Source organism: Mus musculus, chromosome 1 (genome assembly GCF_000001635.26).
Source record: "Mus musculus strain C57BL/6J chromosome 1, GRCm38.p6 C57BL/6J".
Taxonomy (NCBI): domain Eukaryota; kingdom Metazoa; phylum Chordata; class Mammalia; order Rodentia; family Muridae; genus Mus; species Mus musculus.
Window position 1 is genome coordinate 24185909 of NC_000067.6, and position 26438 is coordinate 24212346.

The 26438-nt window shown below is 41.2% G+C and overlaps 1 protein-coding gene across 3 annotated transcripts in view; it reads left to right on the forward strand.

The window, feature by feature from the left end:
* Col9a1 (collagen, type IX, alpha 1) overlaps positions 1-26438 on the forward strand; it is a 75150-nt gene that overhangs the window by 8320 nt on the left and 40392 nt on the right. The window contains exons 6-19 of one of the 3 annotated variants that reach the window (XM_006495649.3): positions 8775-8858; positions 9609-9629; positions 10983-11057; positions 11392-11427; positions 11536-11598; positions 16106-16159; positions 16389-16424; positions 18750-18773; positions 19146-19199; positions 21478-21531; positions 22266-22298; positions 23151-23207; positions 24465-24540; positions 24572-24627. In XM_006495649.3, the coding sequence (XP_006495712.1) occupies positions 8775-8858; positions 9609-9629; positions 10983-11057; positions 11392-11427; positions 11536-11598; positions 16106-16159; positions 16389-16424; positions 18750-18773; positions 19146-19199; positions 21478-21531; positions 22266-22298; positions 23151-23207; positions 24465-24540; positions 24572-24612 (708 nt within the window). In that variant the 3' untranslated portion in view covers positions 24613-24627. Of the gene's footprint in view, positions 1-8774; positions 8859-9294; positions 9550-9608; positions 9630-10982; positions 11058-11391; positions 11428-11535; positions 11599-16105; positions 16160-16388; positions 16425-18749; positions 18774-19145; positions 19200-21477; positions 21532-22265; positions 22299-23150; positions 23208-24464; positions 24541-24571; positions 24628-26438 lie in introns of those variants that run through there. The other 2 variants (NM_007740.3, NM_001290691.1) reach the window with 2 other exon arrangements.

Genomic DNA, 26438 nt, shown 5'->3' on the forward strand with positions numbered 1-26438 from the left:
CTGGGGCATCCATAAGTCATTGAGACAACTTACAAGGAAACCTGCACTAGTAACGCACATATCATGTATTTACAATTAATTATAAATTTTAAAGTAAGATTCGAGATCAATCATGAATACAGTTAGTCAAGGAGTCCATGATTTTGGAAGCAATAAATTTTGAAAGGGAAGAATTTGAATTGGCAAAAGAAGGGAAAATTGTATAAAAGATGACTGAAGGAGTAGTTAGGGTGTATTCAACCGTCTAGAGACTAGTTGATTTCAGTAACATGTGTGCATGTAAATGGAGTGTTTGTGGGAGGTGGGTGAAGGGTTAGAGCTGAAGATGGTAAGGAGTAAGGCTGGGGAGTCATATGGCCTTGGATGAGCAAGAATAAAATTATATAGGTGGTGTGATATGGATTTATTTAGAAATAGGCTTTGTGACATAGGATAGAAGAAAATAATTGTCAAAACAATTTTTATTTTTAATTTTGCATATTTTTGTCTGTGAACATGAGGGTAGTGTCCTTGGAGACCAGAAGAGGACACTGGATTCCCCTGTGCTAGACTTACAGATGCTTGTGAGACACTTGATGTGGGTGTTGGGGACCCGACTTCCGTCCTCAGCAAAAGCCCAGGCATTTAAGCACCGAACAATCTCTCCCGACTGAAGTAAAGATTTTTAAAGCTCTATTAATTATTTCACTGTAGAAAACCACTGATATGGAAGTAAAGAATTTTATAATGACACCACTATTGTATCAAGTAGTACCTTCTAGCAACTCTTTAAGAATATTTTGTAACGTTTGGACAGTAATTTAAAAATACAACCTTAAAGGGCAAGGATTCTTTTAAGGAAACAGAAGGGGATAAAATTCAGTATAAACAAACTGTTGATGTTAATCCGTCTCTCTGGCCGTATGGAACTCTAACATTCTAGTCACAAAACCTAGGTCACAGATGGTGGCAAGGGTGATACAGTGGTTTTGAATTGTCCCTGTGGACTTCTGGGGGGGGGGTGTTATCAGGGACCTCAGTAATGGAATTGTTCAAATAACTTGTTTTGACAGGAAGAGTTATGATTAGTGTGAAAGTTGGTGTGAAATTTCGATATTCGGTGATAGGCAGAAAGCATTTTGTAGCTGCCACATTACTGCTCTGGCTTGTAGACTCTCCAGAAAAATATTTCTTCGTCTAATGAGTCATGGCACTTCAAGCGGCTGGGTTAGAAAGCCAATGTGGCCATTGTTGTGAAATGCTCAAATTCTGTGCAGCAGGAACTTGGCAATGACCCTGGAGTGGTTTTCGGAGAACACAGCCTCTGCAACGCCAGTGACATTTCCGGACGGGGGTGAGGGAGAGGAGTTCTTAGCGCCTTGAAAATGTGCTCAGTGTCAGTTGTTTGAAAACGGGATTCATTGACCTTAAAACCCCTTCAAGATCATATAATTCTGCTTTCTGGGTGCTAGCGAATATGCCTTTAAATTGTTTTTTGGTTCCAGAGAGACAAACTCTCAATATTACTTTATTATATGTGCAGTAGCTGGTTATAGATGTTCTGATAAGCCAGCCCCACAGCACAATGCAGACATGTTTGTGCCTTTTTATTGTGTAGGGATGGAGCTGAGAATCTAGCATCTGGTTTTACACTGTGCTTCTCAGGAGCGTTTCTTTTCTTTCTTTCTTTCTTTTTTTTTTTTTTTTTTAAGATTTATTTATTATTACATGTAAGTACACTGTAGCTGTCTTCAGACACACCAGAAGAGGGAGTCAGATCTCGTTACAGATGATTGTGAGCCACCATGTGGTTGCTGGGATTTGAACTCTGGACCTTCGGAAGAGCAGTCGGGTGCTCTTACCCACTGAGCCATCTCACCAGCCCCTCAGGAGCTTTTCTAAGTCATTATGTTGACACTAGTGTTAAAAGGATCGTGCATAGGCATGTACAATTCTTTCAAAGTTGAAAGTTCAAAGTTCCAGTGCCCACGCTTTGCCCTAGACCCTGTTTTTACTTCATAGCTTTTCTTCTTGGGGCTTTCATCAATTTGCCTAAAAACACTGAATTTGTTCAGAATTACTGAAGCCTTCCACCACCTAGGTCTTAAAGGATAATGGCTACTGATATGCATATATCATGAGCAGCAGGAAAGCCATACTAATGGGAAACCTGTTCCTCAGTTTGAAGACAGCAGATTCTCTGTGTCACTTTCTAAGAGTTTTTAAGTTAAAAAAAAAAAAACATGAAATAGTCTGAAAACAGAAATGGATGCACTTTTTTTTTTTTTTTTTTTTTTTTTTTTTTTTGGTTTTTTGAGACAGGGTTTCTCTGTGTAGTCCTGGCTGTCCTGGGGCTCGCTCTGTAGACCAGGCTGGACTTGAACTCAGAAATCCGCCTGCCTCTGCCTCCCAAGTGCTGGGATTAAAGGCGTGCGCCACCACGCCCGGCTTGGATGCACATTTTAAAAAAGTATTTTCTGACTATGACTGGATTAATACACTTTTTTTAAAAGTATTTTCTGAATATGATTGGGTTAATTCTAATCTTCCACACTTTCTATTGATGAGATATTTGTTTCAGGGTCAACACTTGCTGTTCTTTAGTAAGTAAACCAAAATCAAAATGTCCTTTCTGCAGGCATTATCAGCCATCAGAAGTAGGTATAAGAATTGCATAATAAAAATGGAGCCTAGGCATTTGATGGATCACTAGTGCAAAAAGACTCACACTGTGGCCGTCTGTGCCTTTTCCCATTTATCCTATCTTGTGTTTCTTCCTTTCTAAATTGGAAAAAGAAACCAATTCCAAGAAGCTTTCATGGGTGCTCATGTGGTCCACAACTCAAACACATTCTCATCATTTATAGTTATTTACTGGGCTTGGAGCATTTCGTATTTTTTCCCTTTGCACGTCTTTTAAGTTTGTTACTTCCGATTTTCAGGCAATACATTTCTAGTTTCTCATTCTCCTCATGCCTGTATTTTAGGATGCCATTTATCCCCCTGCAAAGCGTGGTTTCTTGGCAGCTTACCATGCAAGCATGTTATTTTATGACAGCTTCTTTAATGTTTGTTGTCAGCCTGATCACCTAGGAGACTTATTTGGTACAGCTCTATTAGAAAACAAAGTTAGCCTTTCTCCCCTTTTAAGGATGCATGCTGGGAGTTAGGGCTTGTTTGAGGGAGGATGAAAGTTTAAGTGACTTTCTCCATATATAACTCAAATCCTTCTTCTCTTTACCTGTGCGCTCCCTCAATAAATCAACGTAGAACATGACAGATTTGATGCCTTGAGGAGTGTATCTCTGATGCCTTGCTCTGATTTCTTTTCATCAAATTCAGAGAAAAGTGCCAGAGCTGGCAGAATTGTGGGTGGAAGAGCTATCTGTCTTCTTCTTTACTTTGTAGCATGGAGTCGCGTTAACCTACAAATGTGAATATCACATATCATGCACAATAACCTGGGAAAATAAGTTTGGATGTCATGATAAGCATTTCTGATATTTGAGAAGTGTTAAGAAGTTATGGTTTTAGTGGTTTAAGCAGTGTGTAGTTCTTGTGTTCTGTCATTAAGTCAACAGCTGTTTCTAAGTTACAGGCATATTTTAGACAACCAAGAAACACAAAGGTTAATGCCCAAACGGAGTTTACATTCTGGGGAGCAGCTGAATAGTTAGCAGTATCCTGGGAAATCATAAATGTTACCAGGGAAAATGAAGTGGGACTCATTCAGAAGTAAACACTTCTGAGACAGCCTGAAGGAACTGAGCCTGGAGAGATCTTAGAGAGGAAGATGCCAGGAAGAGAGAACATGGAGGACAAAGGAGAGGTATTGGTATTGCCTGATATTTGAGGGTCCCTTGCAAAGCAGGATGACTAGAAGAGGAAAAGAGAAATAGCTGATGAGGTTGCAGAGAGCACACCATTAGGCACCTAAGGAAAGATGCTGGCCGGGCAATTAGGTGTGAGCTCTTGGAGTTTAAGGGGGAGGATCATCTAGGAACTGAACTATGGAAGTTGAGAAGGTTTATGTATTATGAAAGTCACGAAGTCAAGTCCTAAGTGTGGTGCTGAAGGCTCACTTGGGAGGTAGGGCCTGAAGAGTTGAGAAGAAAGACTTCTTTAATGTGGATGTAACAAGTGTTGTGTCAAAGGCTGGATAGGTCAACTGATGGTTGACTGTCGGTCCCAGAGACCAGTGAGTGAATCAAAGACCCATGGCCCGTTGGAATGAAAACTCAGTTGGAAAGGACGAAAGAGAAAGTGAGGGGAGCAATTGGAGACTGAGTACAGACACTGTTTTGAGTTCTGGATAAAGAGGAGTAGAAAACAGAACAGCAGCAGGAGAGGTTGCGGATGGAGGAGAGGAATTTAATTTCGTTCAGGCAGATACCGCAGAACGCATCGTCATAGCTCAACACGCAATACTTCTTGAAGCCTCCTATAATAGCCCCCTCCCTGAAGTATCAGGCATGCATGTTTAACTGAATCTTCACGAAACGAGCTTCTAATTCTGTCCACTTCTTACCATATCTATCCACAGAAGGAAAACCGTTGATGGTCACACTCAAAGTTTTGAAATTCCTGAGTCAATACTGAGAAAACCTCTGCTGTGTACTCTGCCCCAGCTAATGTGGGTCCCTCTCTGCCCAGGTCTAACCCTTGTGTTTGTTCCCTTCCCGCTCTATAGAACGCTCTATATCCTCTCATCTCTCTGTGTGAAAATATCAATTGCTATTTGGACTCATTCACATATTCATGTTACATGATGGCTTTAGCTAGAAAAACTTGTTACCATTTCGAGTGCTTTAGTGTTTCTTGCTAAATGCATTTTTAAAGCACATATGTGGTCTTTATTAATATTTTTGTGCCCCTAATATTTATCTTCAAGTACCCAATTTAATAAACGAATATGTTCTCACTGTGCCAACTCCGCGTTGGCCACTTTCTCTTGTTTCTGAGGCAGTGCAGAGCTTCCTGTTCCGTTCCCAGCAAGTGTCATCTGGAGAGATTTCTTGATGACAACTCATCAAAAGTGGCAAATCAGGATAAGATCTGAGACCTCTGTATTTTGTCGTTGTTGTTGTTATTGACTGGATGAAAAAAGTATTCTTACTTTTTACTGGTCATAAAAACTATAAAAAAAAAGAAATAAGTGAACCCCCCTAAAAACCCTATTTGTCACTGACTAGACAACTTAGTGAAGGTTCATGCTTGTTAGCAAAAATTAGCGTAGGTGCTCAATACTACCAAATTGTAAAAATATTTCAGTTCATCAAAATCAAAACTTTTACAATTCTAAGTCATCTGGAGATGAGTTAAAATACTTAATCTTTCTCAATGGCCCAGCAAAACAAAGATAAGAGTGTTGGAATCTGGGTCAAAACACTAGCATCATTTCCTGAGCCTTAACCTGGCTTCAGAAATGAAGTTGGATTAAGGTTTGTAGAGATGGCCAGATCTGGACAGATCTGAGGACTTCCCACTCACAACACTCCTTTCTCCTTGAGAGAAGGAGCTAGAAAAGATGGCGTGTCCTCTTATGTTCTATTAAGCATTATGCTCTGCTTAGTAGATCTTTAGAGGGTTTTGTTTTTCTGCTCACATTTTTCTCCCCTTACAGACTGTGAACTGTTTGTGGAGAGGGGACAACCTGGCTTTCATAGACCATTTCTGCAGTGCTTGCTTTATCTTGCGATTTTTTTTTTTTGGAACATGTTGACTGAAGCACTAAATTAAAATATTTGTCACGTATATTTTATCAGTGAATATTTAAATAGCAAAAAGGATCCCAGGTATGAAAATGAGAAGCATGGAAATCAGCATTTTAGCTGTATAACGAAAGTGACTTTTACAAACGCACTCTGCCAATCTTCCTTCAAAATAATTAGCATGCAAATTGAAATTCACATTGCATGCCCCAAAATGGTTGTTGTATAGATGATTATTAGTGTGTAGGTGGTGTTTATGGGAATACGCAGATGTGTTCAGAAACCCTTGATCTATGTGGCAGCCCTTGAACAGCCCAGCTTGTATTCACAGATGAAATACATTTCACTTTCCCATTTTTCGGTGCCACAATTGCATTTTCTGCATATTTAATCAGATGCACCAATTTATTCAGAAAGCATTACATTTTTTTTTGAGATGACAGCTTAATGAAGTACTTCACATTTGTAATAAGTAACTTTGATGAACTATCTAAACAAAGGATTTAGGTTTCCTGGATAGCCATATAATTGATGCTTATCAGGGTGAATCACTTTTCAAAACGGAAATTTCATGCACCCATAGTGAATACCTAGTTTGAACCACCAGTTCACACAAGATTTAGTGAATAAAATTGAGTTGAGTTCTCTTCTAATTTGAAGATTGGGAATGAGGAATGTACTGGCTAGTTTTGTGTCAACTTGACACAGCTAGAGTTATCACAGAGAAAGGAGCTTCAGTTGAGGAAATGCCTCCATGAGATCCAACTGTAAGGCATTTTCTCAGTGATCAAGGGGGAAAGGCCCCTTGTGGATGGTGCCATCTCTGGGCTGGTAGTCTTGGTTCTATAAGAGAGCAGGCTGAGTAAGCCAGGGGAAGCAAGCCAGTAAGGAACATCCCTCCATGGCCTCTGCATCAGCTCCTGCTTCCTGACTTGCCTGAGTTCTAGTCCTGACTTCCTTTAGTGATGAACAGCAATGTGGAAGTGTAAGCTGAATAAACCCTTTCCTCCCCAACTGCTTCTTGGTCATGATGTTTGTGCAGGAATAGAAACCCTGACTAAGACAAGGAATATATCTTTTTAGAGTCTGGTTAAGTTCTTATATGGTTAAAGTCTTTGGGGGAAAAGGAACGATAATTCTCTTTTCCATGTGCTGTTTTGTTGCACACGTGAGTCTGTGACTGCGTAGAGACATAGCTGTCGACTTTTAGGGGATGTTCCTGGGTGTGTTTCTATAGTGAGCACACAAGATGGGGATAGTTTTGAATCCTAATGGAAGTTTCTTAATCTGGCTTGGGAGGTTCTAGAAAACAGTAGGAGTGAGTGTACCAGGTTGTAATTTCTCCTTTTCTTTTCTATCCGTCTTTAACATAGATGCTCAGTTGACAAATGCATTGGTTACCTGTCTCAGAAATATGACACACTATGGAAATAGTGTGCATTTTTCAGAAATGTTGGGAGGTATAGTAGACAAATTATTAATTAGGAAAATTTAGAAATCCTCTGCCTTTCCTAGCTATGTGACCTGCTGGAATGAGTTGGCTTCCTTGTCTCACTTTATTGATCACCAGCCTTAGGTGACATGTATTCCAGTATCATTAAGTAAAAATTTATTTCTATTCCATTTTCCATCTTCCTTTTAAAACTTCTACTGCAATTTAAAATAAAACTCAAACAGTTCTTTTCTTCCCAGTAAACAAGACAACACTGGTAAAAAGAGTGTTTGGCTGAAGTGATTTAGCTCTAAGAGGCTGTGTAGCTGGGCGAATCTGTTAGGGATGTCTGTGTTCTATTGTAAAGTCAGCACAGCACAGTGCTCCACAGCCTATAGATAATTTTCCATCTTAAACTATGCCCTGATAGCAGCTCATGGTTTTTATTTTATGTGACTTCTTGTTTCCCCCTTCTCTTTATAAGAGAGACATTCACTTTTGCCGTGACTCTCCCTGCGTTTATTGGAAACAAAGAATTTTGCTTTGCTGTGTCTCAGCTTCCACTTTCTAACCACTGCCAATTCTAGAGGTGTCTGCAGCAATGGCAAACACGTATCTCACATCTTTCTAGAGCTGGTGGAAGTCTATCTCATATCTTTCTAGAGTTGGTCCTTTTGTCAGGCAGGAAGGCGTGGAACTCACTGGCTGAAAGAAAGCAGCAGTATTTAGAGTTGAGACCTGGCCACCTAACTGCCTGTTTCGGCCAGTAGAATTTACTGACCAAATAATATGGACCTACTTTCCATCACATAACAAGAAATCTGACTCCCTAGAAGATGGTCCAGCATGGCTTTTGGCTTCGATGGGATCTGCAGGTTTTCTTCACCTTACCATTCAAGGGTTTCTTCTGATTTAGACCTGGCAACCCTTGGCTTCCTTTGTTTCCTCCTTGCTTTAATTTTCCTCCCCTAGCACCCTACTGAGAGTATTAGAGGTTATTTGCATGGGATTTTAAGTCTTTAGAAGTTTATCTCTCTTCAAATAATGAACAGCAGTATCCAATATTTAAATAATTCGAGCAGCCCTCCCACCACCATGCAGTCCTAGATTCTCTACTGCTCCAGGAAGAATGTTTCCCTCAGGACTAAATTTTCTTTCTTGCATTTGTTATCTCTGCAGTGACCTCTTGCTGTATCTGCCTCTCATCTCCCAGGTGAAGGTTTAGCATCAGTATTTCCCGTGGAAATAGACCTGGATGGAGGCCAGAGTAGCCCTGCTTCCCAGGGTGTGCTCTGACACTTCCTGGCTTGTGCTTTGGACACTACATTTTACTAGCGTCTATTTCTGGAGGTTGTGGTGAGAACAGAAATAGGAAGAGGTCAGAGCCAGTGGCCTGTTCCTTGGTTTGTTGGTAAGGGCTACTCGGGGTGAATCGAAAGGAAGCCATCACCTGTCAATGCTGAGGAGTTTGGGAAAGCTTCCAGCCATCTCCATTAGATACTGCTCAAGGAAAAGTCAAGGCTGTGTTTCACTGAGCTAAGTTCAAAGGGCTTCTGTTCTGTTTAGGATTATAAACCATATCAAGCAGCAGCAACAACAACAACAACAACAACACTCCGTTGTACATAACCTGCTCTCTTGCTTTTCCCCAGTTTGAACTCCAGTGGATGCTGATTCATTGTGACCCCCTGAGACCCAGGAGAGAAACCTGTCATGAGCTGCCAATCAGAATCACAGTGAGTCCTCGAACCAACTTTCTCCCCATGTCACTGTCTAGTCATTACCAGTGTCTCTGTGTCTGTCTCTTTCCCTGGAGTAGTGCTTTGCTGTACTGACTAGCTGCGAATTAAAGAAACACAGGTCCTTCTTGCGACTTGGCTGTAGGACCCTTCACGGGCAGACCTGTATCTGGTACTCCTGTTGGCAGCTTACCATCACCATTCAGAAGTGTCTCTGCAGGAATACTGGGGTGGGGGGGGTCTCCTCCCCTGTAGGGCACAGACCCTTGGCAGACTCTGGGGACAGCCAGAGGCTAGACTAAGAAATGTGGGCTGGAGGAAGAACTGTGCATTTAGGCCTTGGTGCAGATGCCAGGAAAGGGTTAACTGGGACTGTTGTCATTTTATCCCTCCTCCCAGGCCTGTTAGCTCTCCTCCAATCCCCAGGACCCTCTTCAGGGCGATTCATAAAGAGAAGAAACCCAGGTCCCCTTGGCCAGGCACCTTTGCAACCAGTACCCTGGGTGAATTTGGAAGTCCGGGTGCTACTTTATGCGCTTGGTGGGGTATAGAAGTCTAGAGGGCATCAGGCTGCAGAGCCAGCCCAGAGGATTGGCAGAGAGCAACAGGAATGGCCTGGGCTGCCTGGGGACGAGGAGTGCTTGGGCTGTCACTGATGCTGTCTGGGCTCCGCTTGTGTGCTGCTCAAGTAAGTTGTGTGTGAGTTTGCCCGGCACCTTATTTCTTTCCATCTTTTTCTGTCCGCAGACCAGCCAGACCACTGATGAGGTAAGCTGGGAGAAAACCCGAAAACACTCCATTTCCCAAGCATGTGACAGGAAAAGTAGGTGGTGATGAAGCTGTTCTGGGTGTGAGAAGTCAGAGTACCCTCAGGGCTCTCAGGCCAGCTGCCCTGCGCCTGAAGCACCTCCAGCAAATAGGGTCCGACTGGGCGCCTCTGAGGAGTCGTGGATGTGGGGAAAAATGGGCCATTTCCCCACTTAGACTCTAACATTAAAGGCACAGTACTGGGGGTAGCTCATGATTCAAGACCAGGGCTTACATTTTTGCTGTTTCTTCTTGTTGGTTACCTCTTCTCTCAACCTGGGTCGTGCTCAAAAAATCAGGAGCGCTTTCTCCAGCTCCTGCAGCTGTAGAAAAACCGCTAAACCTCAAGATCCTGCAAGCGATGTAGGACTGAAGCCTGGCAGCCTTGGATCCCAACAGAACTCTAGCAACTTAGCCCTAGACTGCCCGCCCTGCCCCTTCCCTTGGCTCCTGGCGAGGGAGAGTGAAGCCAGGCAGGGAGGCCAGGAGAGGTTTGAGGTTTCACTTACAGAGACCCCATTGTAACCTGTCTGGTCCTTGGAGTTCAGGAAAACAAAGTCTTTCCTGATTAAAGCAGCTTTTCCCTCACCCTCTCTCCCTTTCCCCCTCCTCCCCCCTCTAGAAGCAGAGGGGGGAGAAAAAGTGTTCCCTAAAGCAACACATTTATACTGTTTCAGGCGCCAGTGCTCCCTGTAGACCTGTCAAAACAGCTGTCTGCAAGGGCTCACAAGCTAAGGGTCTGTTTGCAATTTGTGTAGCTTTTGAAGCTAGGTGCAAAGACCCCTTGTCAGGGAGTGTCACTGCTGGTGAGAGTGAAATGGGGTCAGGCTCCTGAATTCAAGGCCCTTCTGCCCCATACCTCCCACACCTACCAACCCCCCTCCTTCTCCCCCAGTCCTGCTCCCAGTCTACTGGACAGAGAAAGGCTTGCAGTGGTAAAGAGCTGCTTGTCCTGGAGTAGCTTCAGACTCCAGGCAAATGACTGATCAGCAGCAGAGGTTTCAAATGACCCTGCTACCTATTTCTTAACTCCCTTTGGCTGAAAGTGGACATTAGATATCCACGTCTTTTTATGTATTCTGAGAAGGCGAGGCCCAGTGAACTCCCCTTCCATTTAAAGACATCACTTCTACTCTACCTTAGACAGTTTACCTAGTAGAATATAGAAACACAATATTTTCATTCAAAACTGTATCCACCATAGAGAGGCATCCTTGCTGGTGTGTGTGTGTGTGTTTTAGGGAATAAGGGCCCTGTGTAGTTCCTTTGGGTACACATTTTTCTCCACTAACCTCTGTGTGTTGTTTTTGGCAGAGAGGTCCTCCGGGTGAGCAGGGGCCTCCAGGGCCTCCTGGGCCTCCTGGAGTTCCGGGCATAGATGGCATTGATGTAAGTTTCTATGTCCCTTGTTCTCTAACCCAGCCCTTTCCCATTACTTCTTCAGCTTTGGATGAGTTGTTAGAAAGGGCCAGACGTCCCCTCCCTGCTACTCCCATAGAACTAAGACTAAATGGTAGTGAAAGTTCTAAATTTGATACTGTAGCCTGGGAATTGTTAGAGAAGAGACTAGTTTTGTACCCGTGGATCCTTGGGGCAGCAACTTCTATCTTTAGACCCTCACCCTGGCTTCTGCCAACATCTTTGTGGTGTGCATACCCGAGACACTTCATGGGACCCCAGCTACTCTTATGCATGACTTATATCCCTGTCTCTATGTCTCCAGGGTGACCGAGGTCCAAAGGGTCCCCCAGGACCTCCGGTAAGTTGATTGGCATGATGGTGCAGAACTTCCTTTTTAAAAATGTGTTTTGTAGACATGTGTCTTTGAAGAGTCTCAACTTTGCTTCATTTTCTCTCCATTGCTCAGGGTCCTCCTGGAGACCCAGGCAAGCCAGGAGCACCAGGCAAGCCAGGCACACCAGGAGCTGATGTGAGTATGTGTGTGTGTGTGTGTGTGTGTGTGTGTGTGTGTGTGAGAGAGAGAGAGAAGAGAGAGAGAGAGAGAGAGAGAGAGAGAGAGAGAGAGAAACAGAGACACAGAGACAGAGAGAGAGTGGTGGCAGGAAGAGGAGAAATGGAGGGAGGGAGGGAGGTGGTGAGGAGAGGACAGAGGGGAGAGGGCAGAGGACAGAGGGGGAAAAGGGAGAAAGGAGAGGAGAGAAGGAGAGAAACAGTGTTACCCTGAAAAGTGTCCTGTGAAGGTTGACCTCAGGGGTTTCAGTCTCTAAAAGTCACTCTCCATTCAGCCTATAAACTGTCACCTTCTCTGCCTGCATAGGGAAGAAGGTGGTGGCATGTGGGTGCTGGTGGGTGAATGGCAAGCTTCATCTTCCTCCGGTACTCCCTGGATTAATTACAAAAGAAGAGTTGCAGTGAGGGAAGAGCACTGCTCTTCCTGAGGCTGGGAGTTCAACCCGCAGCACCAACAGGGCAGCTCACAGCCATCCCAGGAGACCTAAAGCTCTCTTTTGAGCTCTGGGAACAGAATGAACATGGTGCATGGGTACACATATAGACAAAATACCTAATACATCCAAAATAAGAAAATAATGTAAACATTAAAAAACAATAACACTAGAAAACAGGGTGAGTGTAGGGAAGAACAGAAAACATTTCAATTCCCAGGAATATTTCTTTAAAAAATGAAAGTTTGCTCAAAGTGAGTGTCAGAGTTTGTTTGGATACTGTAGGGGCAGCCAATGCTCAGTACAGACAAACAAGACGTTAAAAATCAGCTTGGTAAACGGGAAGTTAAAAACCAGTTTGGGAAGACATTCAGATGCCCAGCTATACGGTAAATGATATTTCTCCAGAGTGAAGTGAGCTTGGTTTCTCAGCTTCTCCTCTTTCTGTGCACACTGCTCCTTGTTGGTTTGGTCCTTTCTCAGAGTTTTGTCTCTGGCTTGCAAAGAGATGGCATTTGTTGTCCAGGGTTCCTTAAAGTCACCCTCCCAACCATCTTATGTTTTGCAAAACCTAGAGGCTTTTCTAAAGAAAGAAAGCACCCCAAACATACACCTGTTATTTCCAAGAATTTTTGCAAGTTTTTAAAAAGCTCCATTGTTCTGAGGGAACAAGCCAGCTGCAGTTTAGCTGTTACTCAACCATGCCTCTTCTGCTGCGATGAACTTGGTAAGGGTGTATGTTTCTGTGTTATCTAGTGTTTCAGGGGACAGACTTTGCTTACAAAAACTTAAGCTTCTAGTTTAAGTTTCTGTTTCATTTTCTTGTGTGGCTTTTTTAATGGCAGTGCATAAGCACCTGTAGATTAATGTGTAGATATCAACTCATGTTTGAATACTACACATGGAATTATGTAATTTCTTGGCTACTGAGGCTTTTGAGATTGACTTACTTAACATCGTCAGCTTATAGGAAGAATGTCTGATAAATAAAGGCCACTGCTTAAGCTCCTAATGTACTGTGAGTTGCCTTTCTACTTTTCTTGGAACTTCAGGCAGCCTTTTGTTTTGGAGGAAGAGAACATCTCTGATTCAATTTTTCAAAGTGTAATTGGAACATAAACCATTCATCTAAAATCTTGTCTTCCTATTGAACTTTAACTTAGTTTCAGACAATGCTGGGCTCCACTGTCCCTCAGTCTGTCTGTTTGTTTATGTATATAAGATCTTGCTATGTAGCCCAGGGGGGCCTGGGTCTCAAAATCCCACCTCAAGTGTTAGAATTAGAGGCACACACCAGGGTCCAACTAGCTCCTCAGTTCAATGGTTCTTCTGTAACTTGCCTAACCACTGGTGTTTGTTTGCTTGTTTCTTTTTTTGTTTTTTAAATTTCAAATCATAAGCAGCTCTTTTCCCCCTTTCTTAAAGTTACGTTCCCATTTGGATAAACACATGAATGCCCTCTGAATTTTGTAGTAGAAGAGGAAAGCACAGTTGACAGCCCCATAGTACAAAAGAGACATTTGCTATGTCAGAAGCTGTACACGCATCTTAGATTGCCACCTTTGACCCTAAAATTGTCCATAAGAAGAAACCCAGGATGGAAGAAGAAAGCAAAAGACAGAGGGAAAGAGAGGTGGGAAAGAGTGTTTTAGCATTCCTTAGATGTGAGAGAACTTAGCTGTGGTCTTTTCATATGCTTGGAGTATTTCCCTCAGGCCCTGTGTCAGACATTACTCCCTTTGGCTTTACCATAACCTAGAAAGTAGATCGTTCTAATGTTATTCTCCCATAAAAAAGAAAATGAAAAAATTATAAGGACAAATGATTTCCTCAGAGATCCAGAGTTATGTAGCTGCTGGGACCGCAGAGACTTTTGTATCCATTGAATTCACTTTAGGCAACTCAGGTCTATCTACCCTCCAGGAGACACAGAGAGGTTCTTAATCAGTCTACCTGGACTTGCTGGGTCTCATCTTCTTAATAGACGAGTGTTTGGGAAGAATAGAGGAAAAGAGTGATAATGGATGTTTTAGTCCCCATGTTACCAACTAGGAAGAATGATACATAATACAGTAAGTGTTGAAAATCGCTTACAATTGACATCCAATGATTGTGTGTAAGTACTTTAATGTATCCTCTCCTGACTCAGAGCCACTTGTGACTTCTGCAGCCAGGGAGTTTCCTTACTCCCCTCTCACTGAGTTGATGTTAAAGCCTTTCACTGTAGTTGAGAAAAGACATTTTAAGAACAGTGAGCAGTAACCCTCTCAGAATGTACCATCCACTCTGCCCAGAGTCTGGGGAATACAACACATAGGAAAGCCTTGGAAGAGCTGTTTTGACAGTGAACTCGGAGACCTGGATCTCTCTCTAATCTCTTTGTCTTCTGTTCTTTGTTTCACTGTGAAACCTATCTTCTTGGTGATGTTTAATAAAATGACTGTTGGAGGAGTTGTTTGTCAGAATCTAAGACAGGGACCATGTTTCCCATGTGCCATGGATTTTTGGTAGATTTGTATTACTGCTATGCTTCTAGTGGTGTGCCTGTCCTCAGCTGAGCTGCTGGCAGGAAACAGGAAACAGAGCGGCAAGGACAGGTATTCCCCTGACAAATGGTGGTGTGAAGGCTCACAACGACGTTCCAATATTATTCTATATGGAGCTCCGTCTGCATAAGCATTCATATGAAAGCAATTCTCCCTGCCATTGGAGAGATTTCTCCTCTGTAATATCTTTGAAATTAGATTTAGAGAGTTTTATTGCAAATTGGATTTTGAAAATTGTGCACGCTGTGTGTGTTCACCTATCTCCAGCTCCTCCTCCCTCCACCTATCAAAGCTGAATCTTCTTTTCTTTTGTGGTCATACAGAATAGAGACACCTGAGCCTGACTATAACCTTGTACCCAAAGGACAACTATGTTACTATTATGGATAATAATCAATAGAGGGATTATTGCAGGTACTGTTTGCTTCAGGATGCTTAGAAATCTCTGTAAGCAGTATTTTATTCTTACAGGACCCAAATAAGACAGGGAGAGGAAGTGGAATTATGTATAGGGGTTGTTGTTAAACTATGTGATGTTATATAGTCATGATGTTAAATGCTTTTCATTCTTGGAATGGACAAGATTTGCACCCCGCAGAGATGTTTCACAACAGGAGCAGTTGGTTAAGACAATATTCTGAAAGGTCAATGCTCATGAAAATGGCCAGGCAGTGAAGAAGTCTGAAGAGGCCAAGAAGGGTCACGCTATGGCTAATAGCCAGATTTGGTTAATAGCCAGATGTGATTTGCTATCATGGCCCCGAATCTGCTTTTTATTAAAGGAGATGATGAAATTAAATATTACTAGAAACATTAAAATGGATAAGAAATACATTTAATACGTCTTAGCATTGAGATATGATGGCTAGACATATATACTAGGCTTAAACTATGCAGAGCAGGTAGTACACATTGTTACATGGTTTTACTAAGAAAAATGCTTTCAAGTTGTTTTTATTTTAACATAAAAATTAATATTCTTCACTTAGTTGTTGCCTTCCTAAGAAATGGTTGGGGGTTTTTAAATTGTTTGTATTTATTTCACATTAAGAAAACATTGCATTAGCTTTCAAGACATTGTTGCCCCATATCTAGAAAGACACATAATATTTTTATTTTGTAGGTGAAGTGAAATAGAAACATAAATCTGGCAAATGGGTGGAGTCAATGTCCATGAGGCTGGACTGGAGAATACTATAACTGCTAAAATTTTCTCAAAGCAGAGATTTTTAAAAATCCCATTAAATTATTGAACCTGTGACAGAGCAGTTACCAAATTGTCACATTTTCAACAGAAGAGAAGTCAAAAGCGGAGCCCATGGTAAATGTTTTAAAAGAAGGATCTATTGGAAAATATTACTTTATAAATACTTGCATTATCCATGGGTAATCAACCTACACATAACTGGTAAAATAAAAACTTTCTGTCCAGTGGTTTTTTTAGGGTTGTTACAGTAGCGCTGACACTATTTTCTTGCTTCATTAGGGATTAACAGGACCTGATGGATCCCCTGGCTCTGTTGGACCAAGGGGACAAAAAGTAAGTTAGCCACCTGGTCTTACCTTTATAGTGTTCTCAAATGCCAACAAAAAAGTCTCCAAAGAAAGGTGCTTGCTTTTTGAAATCAACTGAAACACTGAGCGTCAGGTGGACTGTACTAATGATTTTGATATCTATTCAACTTGCATATATCCATATTTGTGCTACAAAACTACATATGCTACAAATACTACAGTAAAGCCATTTTTATTTCTTTCTTTATTTTTAGGGAGAACCTGGTGTACCTGGGTCTCGTGGATTTCCAGTAAGTATTTTAAGCAGTAAAGCAACAAAACTGAAAGTCCGTCTTTCGGTAAATTCTGCCATTCTGAAGAAAACTGGAATGCTGTTTTCTACAGGGCAGAGGGCATGCGACTTACCTGGTATATAAATATATATAGTAGGTATATGTAAGCGTACCTATTGTGAGTCGAAAAGCTTAAATGTATGGAATAAAATACACATCCATGTCAGGTGAGATTTCTTAATGTAATTTAATTTTGAGACAGACAGAATCATATCCTCCAGCCCAGACTGACCTGGAGTTTACCATATAGTCCAGGATAGCTTCAGTCTCACAGTTCTCCTTCTGTCTCAGCCTCCTGAGGGTTGGGGTTACAGATGTGAGCCACATTGCCTAGCTGCAGCTGCTGGTTCTGTTTCAATGCCAGAAAACATACCTTGAGCAATAATATAACTATCCAAGTATAGTCTAATAATTTAAACCTCAGTCATGCGCCATGCCACTCACAGATGTGGATCTGATAAGACCTCAACCAATGAGCTATGTCACTACTCACCTCAGCCATGCATTGCTCAACAGGGAAGTGCAGTATTTTGTGTGTGTTTGTGTGTGTGAGTGTGTGTGTGTGTGTGTGTGTGTGTGTGTGTGCTTTCTAGGCTCACTTCTCCTTTCTTTCTTGCTTGCTCTTGGCCCTCTTTGCTGGTCATTAGCCTGTGTCCTCTCTCCTCTTCACCTGCTGTTTGCTTCCTATCACCCACTCTTCCCTTTCTATTGGCTCCCGAGACAGTTACACTTCTGCTTTTAGATCATGTATACAAACATGATTGCATGGATCTATATAAAATCTAGGATTCATAACTTAAAAACAAAACAAAAAACCCTGATGCTTGTCTTTCTGTACTCGTTGGTTTTGTGTGTCAACTTGACACAAGCTAGAGTCATCAGAGAGGAAGGAGCCTCAGTTGAGGAAATGCCTCCACGAGATCCAGCTGTAAGGCATTTTCTCAATTAGTGATCAATGAAGAAAGCCCAGCTCATGGTGGTTGGTGCCATCCCTGGGCTGGTGGTCCTGGGTTATATAAGAAAGCAGGCTGAGCAAGCCAAGAGAAGCAAGCCAGTAAACAGCACCCTACATGGCCTCTGCATCAGCTCCTGCCTACAGTTATTTTTTTCCTTGTTTGAGTTCCTGTCCTGACATCCTTTGTTGATGAACAGCAATGTGGAATTATACGCTGAATAAACCCTTCCCTCCCTAACTTGATTTTTTGGTTTTGGTGTTCTGTCTCAGTAATAGACACCCTAACTAAAACAGTTTCAGAGACTGACTTCATTTGCTATATCAGTTATATCTGTTTTCTTGCTTGTTGGAGTTTGTTATATACTACTCTCCGTGTTGGGACTAAGATGGCATGGATAAGCAAGATGTGGCTTCAACCCATAATTGTGTATATTCTGCTTTGACCATGGGATCCAAAGGACAGAGGAAAGAGAGGTAAAATGAGGAGCTTTAAAACCAAATAGCATATTCCATAAAGATCCCATCAGAAGTTATTTCAGGAATGATACCAAGTTAATTTAAATATCTATTATACTTAGTATGTAGCAAGATAAGGGTACCTGTTAAAAGAGAAAATAAATTTAACAATTTACTTTTTATTTATGTATGCTTGAGTCTGCATGAGTTCACTTGTATTATGTACATGCAAATGCCTTGGAAGCCAGAGCCTTGAATTTCCTGGAATTTCCATTACAGATGGTATAAGCCACTTGACGTCAGTGCTGGGAACAGAACTCATGTCCTCTCTGAGGGCACTTAGCACTTCTAACCAAGGAGCCATCTCTCTAGTCCAAAGGGGGATATAGCTCTAAAAATTATTACCTCTTTGCTCTATGTGGCTGTGACTAGTTTGGGGAATATCTAAATATCATCTACAACCCAGAAAGCTGTGCTGTCTTTACTGCAGATTTCTTATACAGATGAAGAAAGTCTTTTACTTGTCTGGTTGTGATGTGCTTCGCCGAATGAGGCCGAGCGTAAATGGCTTCTTCACATCTGTGCGGGAGGGTGAGCACCCGTGGGTTCTTTGAGTTTCTGTTTAAAATCCTTAGCAGACCAGTACTAGGCAGCACAGAATCAAGGGAAGGCCTTAGGACCAGAGACAAGCTTCTGGCTTCATCTGAGGCAGAGTGGCGCTGCTGCCTCTGTCCAGGGTTTTCTTTCCGTGAGCATCAGTGTCTACTTACACAGCAGGAGTGGTCCTCTCCTGTGAACTGAGCCATGTCTCTGACTACGCTTCTATGGCATTTAAGTCATAATCCATAACCATTTTTATTTTGATATTTTAGGGCCGTGGTATTCCAGGACCCCCTGTAAGTATTGTTTCATTGTTTATTTTTACAAATTCTAGAAAATATTCTATTTCTAAAAGTCGACCCGACCCTGTATCTACTACTGTAACCAGTGGGGCTTATAGACGTGTCTATATAATGTTACATAGCTCCTAATGGCAAGACCCCTATTCTGCCAAATAGGAATATCAAATAGGAAAATTACCAACTTAGGAAATTTCTGTTTCTTGTTAAATCATTAAAGTTTTGTTAAGCGAATTATGCTCTCACTGCAAACCAACACTAGCAAAGATAGATAATTCTAAGTCTGTTATTTATCATCTTTGATTGAATTTGTGATAGACTGTAAAAGTATGCATAAATCACTTTGTCCCTTTGATTTGTTGATTTCAGGGTCCTCCTGGGACCACAGGACTTCCTGGAGAACTTGGCCGAGTAGGCCCTATTGTGAGTACCCTGGTACACTTTGACTGACATTTGCTAACTTGAAAGAAGGTGCTATTGGTGAAGGCAGATCACCCCACTGTGCACCTCCTCCTGAAACTCCAGAGATTAGATGTATTTTATTTCAGTTAAGCATTGCTTCATAACTTCCAGATTGAGTTTCAAATTAGGGGGTGTCATCCATTGTTACACTCTCATCTAGGATTGGAATCCAGTGGCTTTTGTGTTAAAATATTTATATGAAATTAAACAATAGCGCTCTGTTATCACTATGCATATTTGAAGTAGATGCATTAAATTATAATCAGAATTTAATTATAATTAAACAGGAAGAAAGTGAACTTGATTGAGATAATTGTTGATAAAAGGTGTTTCATGTGATATTATGTAAATATTTAAATATGTTGAAGCACTGATATTATGATAAAGTATGAAATTATAAGCTCATTGAGGAAAGGGGTCAGATTCCAGGTTTCTTTTTTTCCTTTTTTTATTAGATATTTTCTTCATTTACATTTAAAATGCTATCCCAAAATCCCCCTATACCCTGATCCCCAACCCACCCACTCCCACTTCCTGGCCCTGGCATTCCCCTGTACTGGGGCATATAATCTTCACAAGACCAAGGGCCTCTCCTCCCATTGATGGCCAACTAGGCCATCTTCTGCTACATATGCAGCTAGAGACACAGGCTCAGGGGGTACTGGTTAGTTCATGGTGTTGTTCCTCCTATAGGGTTGCAGACCCCTTTAGCTCCTTGGGTACTTTCTCTAGCTCCTTCATTAGGGGTCCTGTGTTCCATTCAATAGATGACTGTGAGCATCCACTTCTGTGTTTGCCAGGCACTGGCATAGCTTCACAAGAGACAGCTATATCAGGGTCCTGTCAGCAAAATCTTTCTGGCATATGTAATTGTTTCTGGGTTTGGTGGTTGTATATGGGATGGATCCCCTGGTGGGGCAGTCTCTGGATGGTCCATCCTTCTGTCTCAGCTCCAAACTTTGTCTCTGTTACTCCTTCCATGTGTATTTTGTTCCCCATTCTAAGAAGGAACTAAGTATCCACACTTTGGTCTTCCCTCTTCTTGAGTTTCATGTGTTTTTCAAATTGTATCTTGGGTATTCTGAGCTTCTGGGCTAATATCCACTTATCAATGAGTGCATACCATGTGTGTTCTTTTGTGATTGGGTTACCTCACTCAGGATGATGCCCTCCAGATCCATCCATTTGCCTAAAAATTTCATAAATTCATTGTTTTTAATTGCTGAGTAGTACTCCATTGTGTAAATGTACCACATTTTCTGTATCCATTCCTCTGTTGAGGGACATCTGGGTTCTTTCCAGCTTCTGGCTATTATAAATAAGGCTGCTATGAACAGAGTGGAGCATGTGCCCTTATTACAAGTTGGAACATCTTCTGGGTATATGCCTAGGAGAGGTATTGATGGATCTTCCAGTAGTACTATGTCCAATTTTCTGTGGAACTGCCAGACTGATTTCCAGAGTGGTTGTACAAGCTTACAATCCCACCAGCAATGGAGGAGTGTTCCTCTTTCTCCACATCCTTGCCAGCTCTGCTGTCACCTGAATTTTTTATCTTAGCCATTCTAATTGATGTAAGGTGGAGATTCCAGGTATCTTTCTTCCTTATTTATGTTTTCTGCAAAGTTACCTACATATATGTTATGAATGGATGAATAGAAATGATCATATATAATAATAATTATGGTGCTCCTGACTTTTTATGTAAAATATTAGGAAGGAAAGGGTGCCAACAGTAAAGCCAGAGTAACTTGAACCCGCCTTCATCTGTGTGGCTTATTTGAACTTAGCTATCTTTGTTTTGCCATCCATTGCAAGCGTTTAGTGACAGATCAGGGTAGGTGGACTGCAGAGGAAAGAGCCTCCATGCTCAGCCTTAGGCTGAACACAAGCTCTCTTTTGCTTCAGTTGTCTGAACGACACTAGTAACACTGGCTACTCTGGTTCACCTGTAGACCAGCTAGAACAATTCATGCGCATTCTGGTTTGTGTTTTAAGTGGGTAGAGTCATTATCCTATGGATAGTTGGTTTATGTTTTCCCCTGTGTCTTTTTCGTTTTTTTTTTTTTTTCTACCTTGTTGAGGCCAGAATTCCTTCATTTGGGCTTGGTGGTCCATCGATGACTGTCCGAGTTCTGCCAGACTTTTGAGTCATACCATTTTCTCACAACTCTTTGGTTTTATGTTCTGTGTTCTGAACCTTGTGTAACTACTGTGTCTCTATTTTGAAATGACCTAGGGAGACCCTGGGAAAAGAGGACCACCTGGCCCTCCTGGACCTCCAGGACCCAGTGTAAGTAATTTTCAGTTTAAATTTTGTTTTCACCTGAGAATGGGGGCTGAAGAAACCACAGACACAAATGTGGAAGTGTCTATTAATTAAATCATTGCTTTCCAGTTCCAAAATGGCTACAGCTCTTTTCATTTCTTTGTTTCATTGCTTCTCTCTCTCTCTCTCTCTCTCTCTCTCTCTCTCTCTCCCTTCCTTTCTTTCTTTCTTTCTTTCTTTCTTTCTTTCTTTCTTTCTTTCTTTCTTTCTTTCTTTCTTCCTTTCTTATCCACTTACAGCCTGGTTCATTTTAGAATCAGTAGAGGAACAGTTTCTCCAGGAGACACCTTGTTTATTTGCAGCTTTTTAATAGTTGTAATTTCTTATGTGCTCAAAACTTTGGCATGCAGAAAAAGCATTTTTGAACAAATTAGTTCTTGCTAAGTTTTTCATAGTAGGAATAAGAAAAATGGTTGCAGGGTGTGATACTCTATGTTTTTATTTACCTGTCAGAGTGTCCTGCTTTGTCTATATTGCCAGTAATTTATCCTCTGCAATCAGATAGCCAGCTATCTTATTTAAGGATAAGATTTAAGGATCTTTGAAGATATTGCCCATCAAGCAAATATTCAAACATTAACATATATGTTTGTATTTCCCTTGTATCTTATAAAACTAATATTTCTATATTTTTGAACATTGGAAATTTCTATTGTTCATAAGTTAGAAGAAATCATCTATTTTATTCTTAATTTTAGGGAACAATTGGATTTCATGATGGAGACCCATTGGTAAGATTTTTCTTATGAATACAATTTGACCTGCAATTCTTTCTTATTAGCATATAATAATATAAAACAATGGTTTTAGTCATGATGTTTTATACATGTGTTCAAGACAACAATTTTAATTTAAAGACCACATAGTCTTCAGATGATCTCCCTTTAAAATGATCTGACTGGAATATACTAGACTTCCGTGTTTCACTTTAACTTACACTGTAGAGCCATGTGGGACTTGAGGCTTGTGTAGTCACAGGCTGTGTTAGGTTTCTTACTAGAGAAGGATTTTTGTTTCTTTTCCAGCCTTTGGCTTTCTGCCTGTGGTGTGAGTTCTCACCAGAGTGCTCCGTGTGAGTTTTCACCAGAGTGCTCCGTGTGAGTTCTCACCAGAGTGCTCTGTGTGAGTTTTCACCAGAGTGTTCCATGTGAGTTCTCACCAGAGTGCTCTGGTTCTGGGAGATGCTTTATGTTTAGAGAGAAGTCAAATGCTGGTGGTCAATGGCTCTGATGTAATTTAGGTCCCCATGGTGAAAGGTTGTGACCTCAGGATAGGGCTGTTTCAATATAGAAGTAAGAAACCAGACAAGGCCATGGTATAATCCACTGTCAAGAATTTCATTTCTTTTATTAAATCTGAGATAGAAATGACAAACTATTAACACCTAACAGGCAGAAGATGAGCACATGGCAGGGTATCTATTGAATGCTTTGCACTTCTCTCTATTTAAAAGAAAAACAAAGGAAAGAGATATTGGCAGTTATTTAATGATTATTATTGGTTTGGGGTTTCCTTGAAAAAAATCCCATCTTATCACAAAATGGGTACTCTAGTTTGTCTCTCTTCTTCCTTCTCTCTTTCAGTGCCCCAATTCCTGCCCACCAGGTCGCTCTGGATATCCAGGCCTACCAGGCATGAGGGTAAGAATAATTTTGTTATTCTGTCCTCAAGAGGATTATATACAGAGGAAGAGAGGAGCTTCTAACCATGGATCTTAGATGGATTAGTCATGTCTGCTTTTGCTTTCTCGGCCTGTGGTTCAAATTCCACCTGGAAATTCTAACCAGTGCCCCTGGCAGGCCCCTACTGAGGTGCATATGCTTAAAGAATATCTGTCTGACTGTCGCTCAGAAAGGAAATGCCCATAGCATGCACTGGGCCAGGAAACTTGAGCATGAAGTCCAGGGCCAGACATTTGCCTTCTATGGGGAAGATAGTGGTAGAGATATGGAGGAAGACTGTGTATATACATTTTGTATATGTGAATTTGACAATGTTCTTTAAAAAAAAGAATTGGGAAAACTGTATAGAATAGATTTTTCTAAAGGTGGTTTTCTCCCACTTTGCCATTATGATTCTTTAAAATTGTCTATTTAGAAAAAAACCCAAACAACGACAACAACAACAACAACCCCAAATAACCAAAAAACAAATCCTGGCAATAAATAGCTTTCCCTACCAGTCTCTGATTCTAACATGATTCTGAGAAATTCCAGACCCTTTTAGTTCTGTTATGATCTAGAAGGCCCTGAGGCAAAAAGGTTTTCCAAAATGTTTTCTTTAACTGCATTTTGGTGGGTTCCCAGACTGCAGGAGGTTTAGGCCTGCATTAGAGGCTTCATTTTACAAAAGACCAGAGAGAGGCAGAAGTTCTAGCTGAGCAGTGTGCCTGTTGCTACTGTTCCCAGCCTGGGAGCCATTGGCACAGGTGGGGACCAGGAAGGAGCTGTCCACAGGTGGGGTGGGGTGGGGCAGAAGAAGTTTCGAAGTGGTCACCAGAGAGCAAGGGATAGCTGGTTCAACTTCTGAAAATGGTAAGTTACTGGTGCCGAGGAAGACTGAAGGCTTTGAACCTAACCCTGGGGAGGGAGCAGGGTCAAGGGGAGAGAAGGCAGGTACCAGTGTGGTGTGTTGCTGAGCTGGATAGCAGAGCGGCTGTTGGTCTAGAAGAGAATTCTCCTCTTACCTAAAGCTAATGCTTATCATAAAAACCAGTCACATAGTGTACATGGGACTACAAAGTCACCGAGGCAGAGTTGAGCTTTGTGACATAATCTGTTTTGTAGTATTTTAATACAGATTTAGGGAGGCAGAACAATGGTGCGAGCCTTCTGACCATTTTTGGTGTCAAGCCCAGAGCAGCTTCATTTCTTTGTATCTATTTTCATATTTGTTAGGGCCATAAAGGGGCGAAAGGAGAAATCGGCGAGCCAGGAAGACAAGGACACAAGGTAAGGAAAGGGCATTTAGTAGGTCACTGTGACTATAGTGATGCATTTAGTAGGTCACTGTGACTATAGTGATGCATTTAGTAGGTCACTGTGACTATAGTGATGCATTTAGTAGGTCACTGTGACTATAGTGGTTATTTTCACTACAAGAAATCATAAGGAACAGGAAAGTGTGATATTTTATTCTTAGGCAAGTAAATTCTTGGTGTATTCTAAGGCTAATACTCTAAGCTGTTCAGTTATTGAAATGACAAAGAAAATATTAGATTTTTTTTCTATTTTCTCACATACTGGCTACATTTTCTTTCTATCTCAAGTATATCATATTTAGATTTTTTTAAAATCGAGGTTGGTGACAAACATGTCACTAGTTGCTTTAATTCCCTGAGGTTTATGATAATTGTACAGTTTTCAAAGTGTTTTGAGAGTAGGAAACACAAGATCTGGTAGTTAACTGGTTTGGATGTGAACTAGTTCTTGAGCTATGAACTAACTTGTCTCTTTCTAACCTCATTTCACTGTAACTTAGGCTTGAAGTAGCTGGAACTTAGCGATGACATCTTATTATTGGGATAGAAATATGGAATTAATATAGCACTGGGGATGAGGGGCCCCCACCAAAAAAAGTTGACACTTAAACCAAGGCAATTTGGCCACCATTTTTTCGTATTATGAGGATATAATAATTTTACTTTCTGCATAGTAGACTTTCAGTAAAATGTATAACATTTAACAAAGTCTCACCACTCTTATTAATGCAGCCTGCAAACTTGTTGACTGTGTCTGTTCTTATATCTTTACTGGGTTGTAGTAAAATATTAGCCTTCCCCTACTCCCCGCAGTAATGAGTTGGAGAGGTAATTTATTTTTGAGTAAAATATCTGTGAGTATTAACGCCCTTGAATTCCTTAGCCTAAATCAGTCTGTTGAATAACCTCACTTGTATAATCATGATAAATAAGCCAGTTTCTGTGCCCTATTACAGTTGGTCAATTATTTTCAGTCTTTTATTACAAAGTCTGTGAATAGTAAAGGTATTTTATTTATCTGGAACGAAATAGCTGAATTTCTGATGTCAAACTTGAGTAGAACAGAAAAGGAGAACTGCCTGCTTCCCTGCATGCTCGTTCTTCTACTGAACTTTTGAAAATTCAGTTAATATTTATCAAGGACCTGCTCTGTGCCATGGCTTATTCCAAGTTCTGAAAGTTCAGAAGTGAACAAAATTAATGATCAATCATAGGGGAATGACTAAATTAAACATGACATATTAATATATGAGAACAGTAGCTCACCACAAAAACAGGCAAGCAAGAACATTCAATTAGACCCAGAGCTAACTCTGAGATGTGTGTGATGAAGCGGGAGTAGACTTCCGTTCATCTCAACTCCTGATCCATCTCTCTGTGTGTTGTTGACCCCTTTCCTTTGGAGAGCTGTCTCTGCTTTCACCCACAGGACTTAGGACGGGAGCTGTCAATCAGAGTGCTTTTCCCCTATGCCCACGAAAATTCTATTTTGGGTGACCACACATTAATTATATGGAACCTAAAATATGCTTTTGGTCTTTGTGTGGGAAATTTGCATTTTTTAAAATATGCAATTAAACAAATGTTCACTTGATGCTGAACAACATTCCTTTAGTTCGTTTGACAAGTTTTGTACCTCCTTAAACTTTAAGTGGTGACTTTCAAAATTAATATGAGGAGACAGGAAGACAGTAGGCTATTGATGATTGAGCCACGGAAGGGCTCAGCCTGAAGGGACAATGCAGTGTTAAGAAGGGCCTGGGCTCCATTCCCATTCAGACCTACAGTCTGGCTTTGAATGTATCCTATTCATTAACTAACGAAGATTTGAAAACGTTCCTGTGGATACCAGAGTGACTAGTGAAATCCTAACAAGAACACGGTCTTGGCA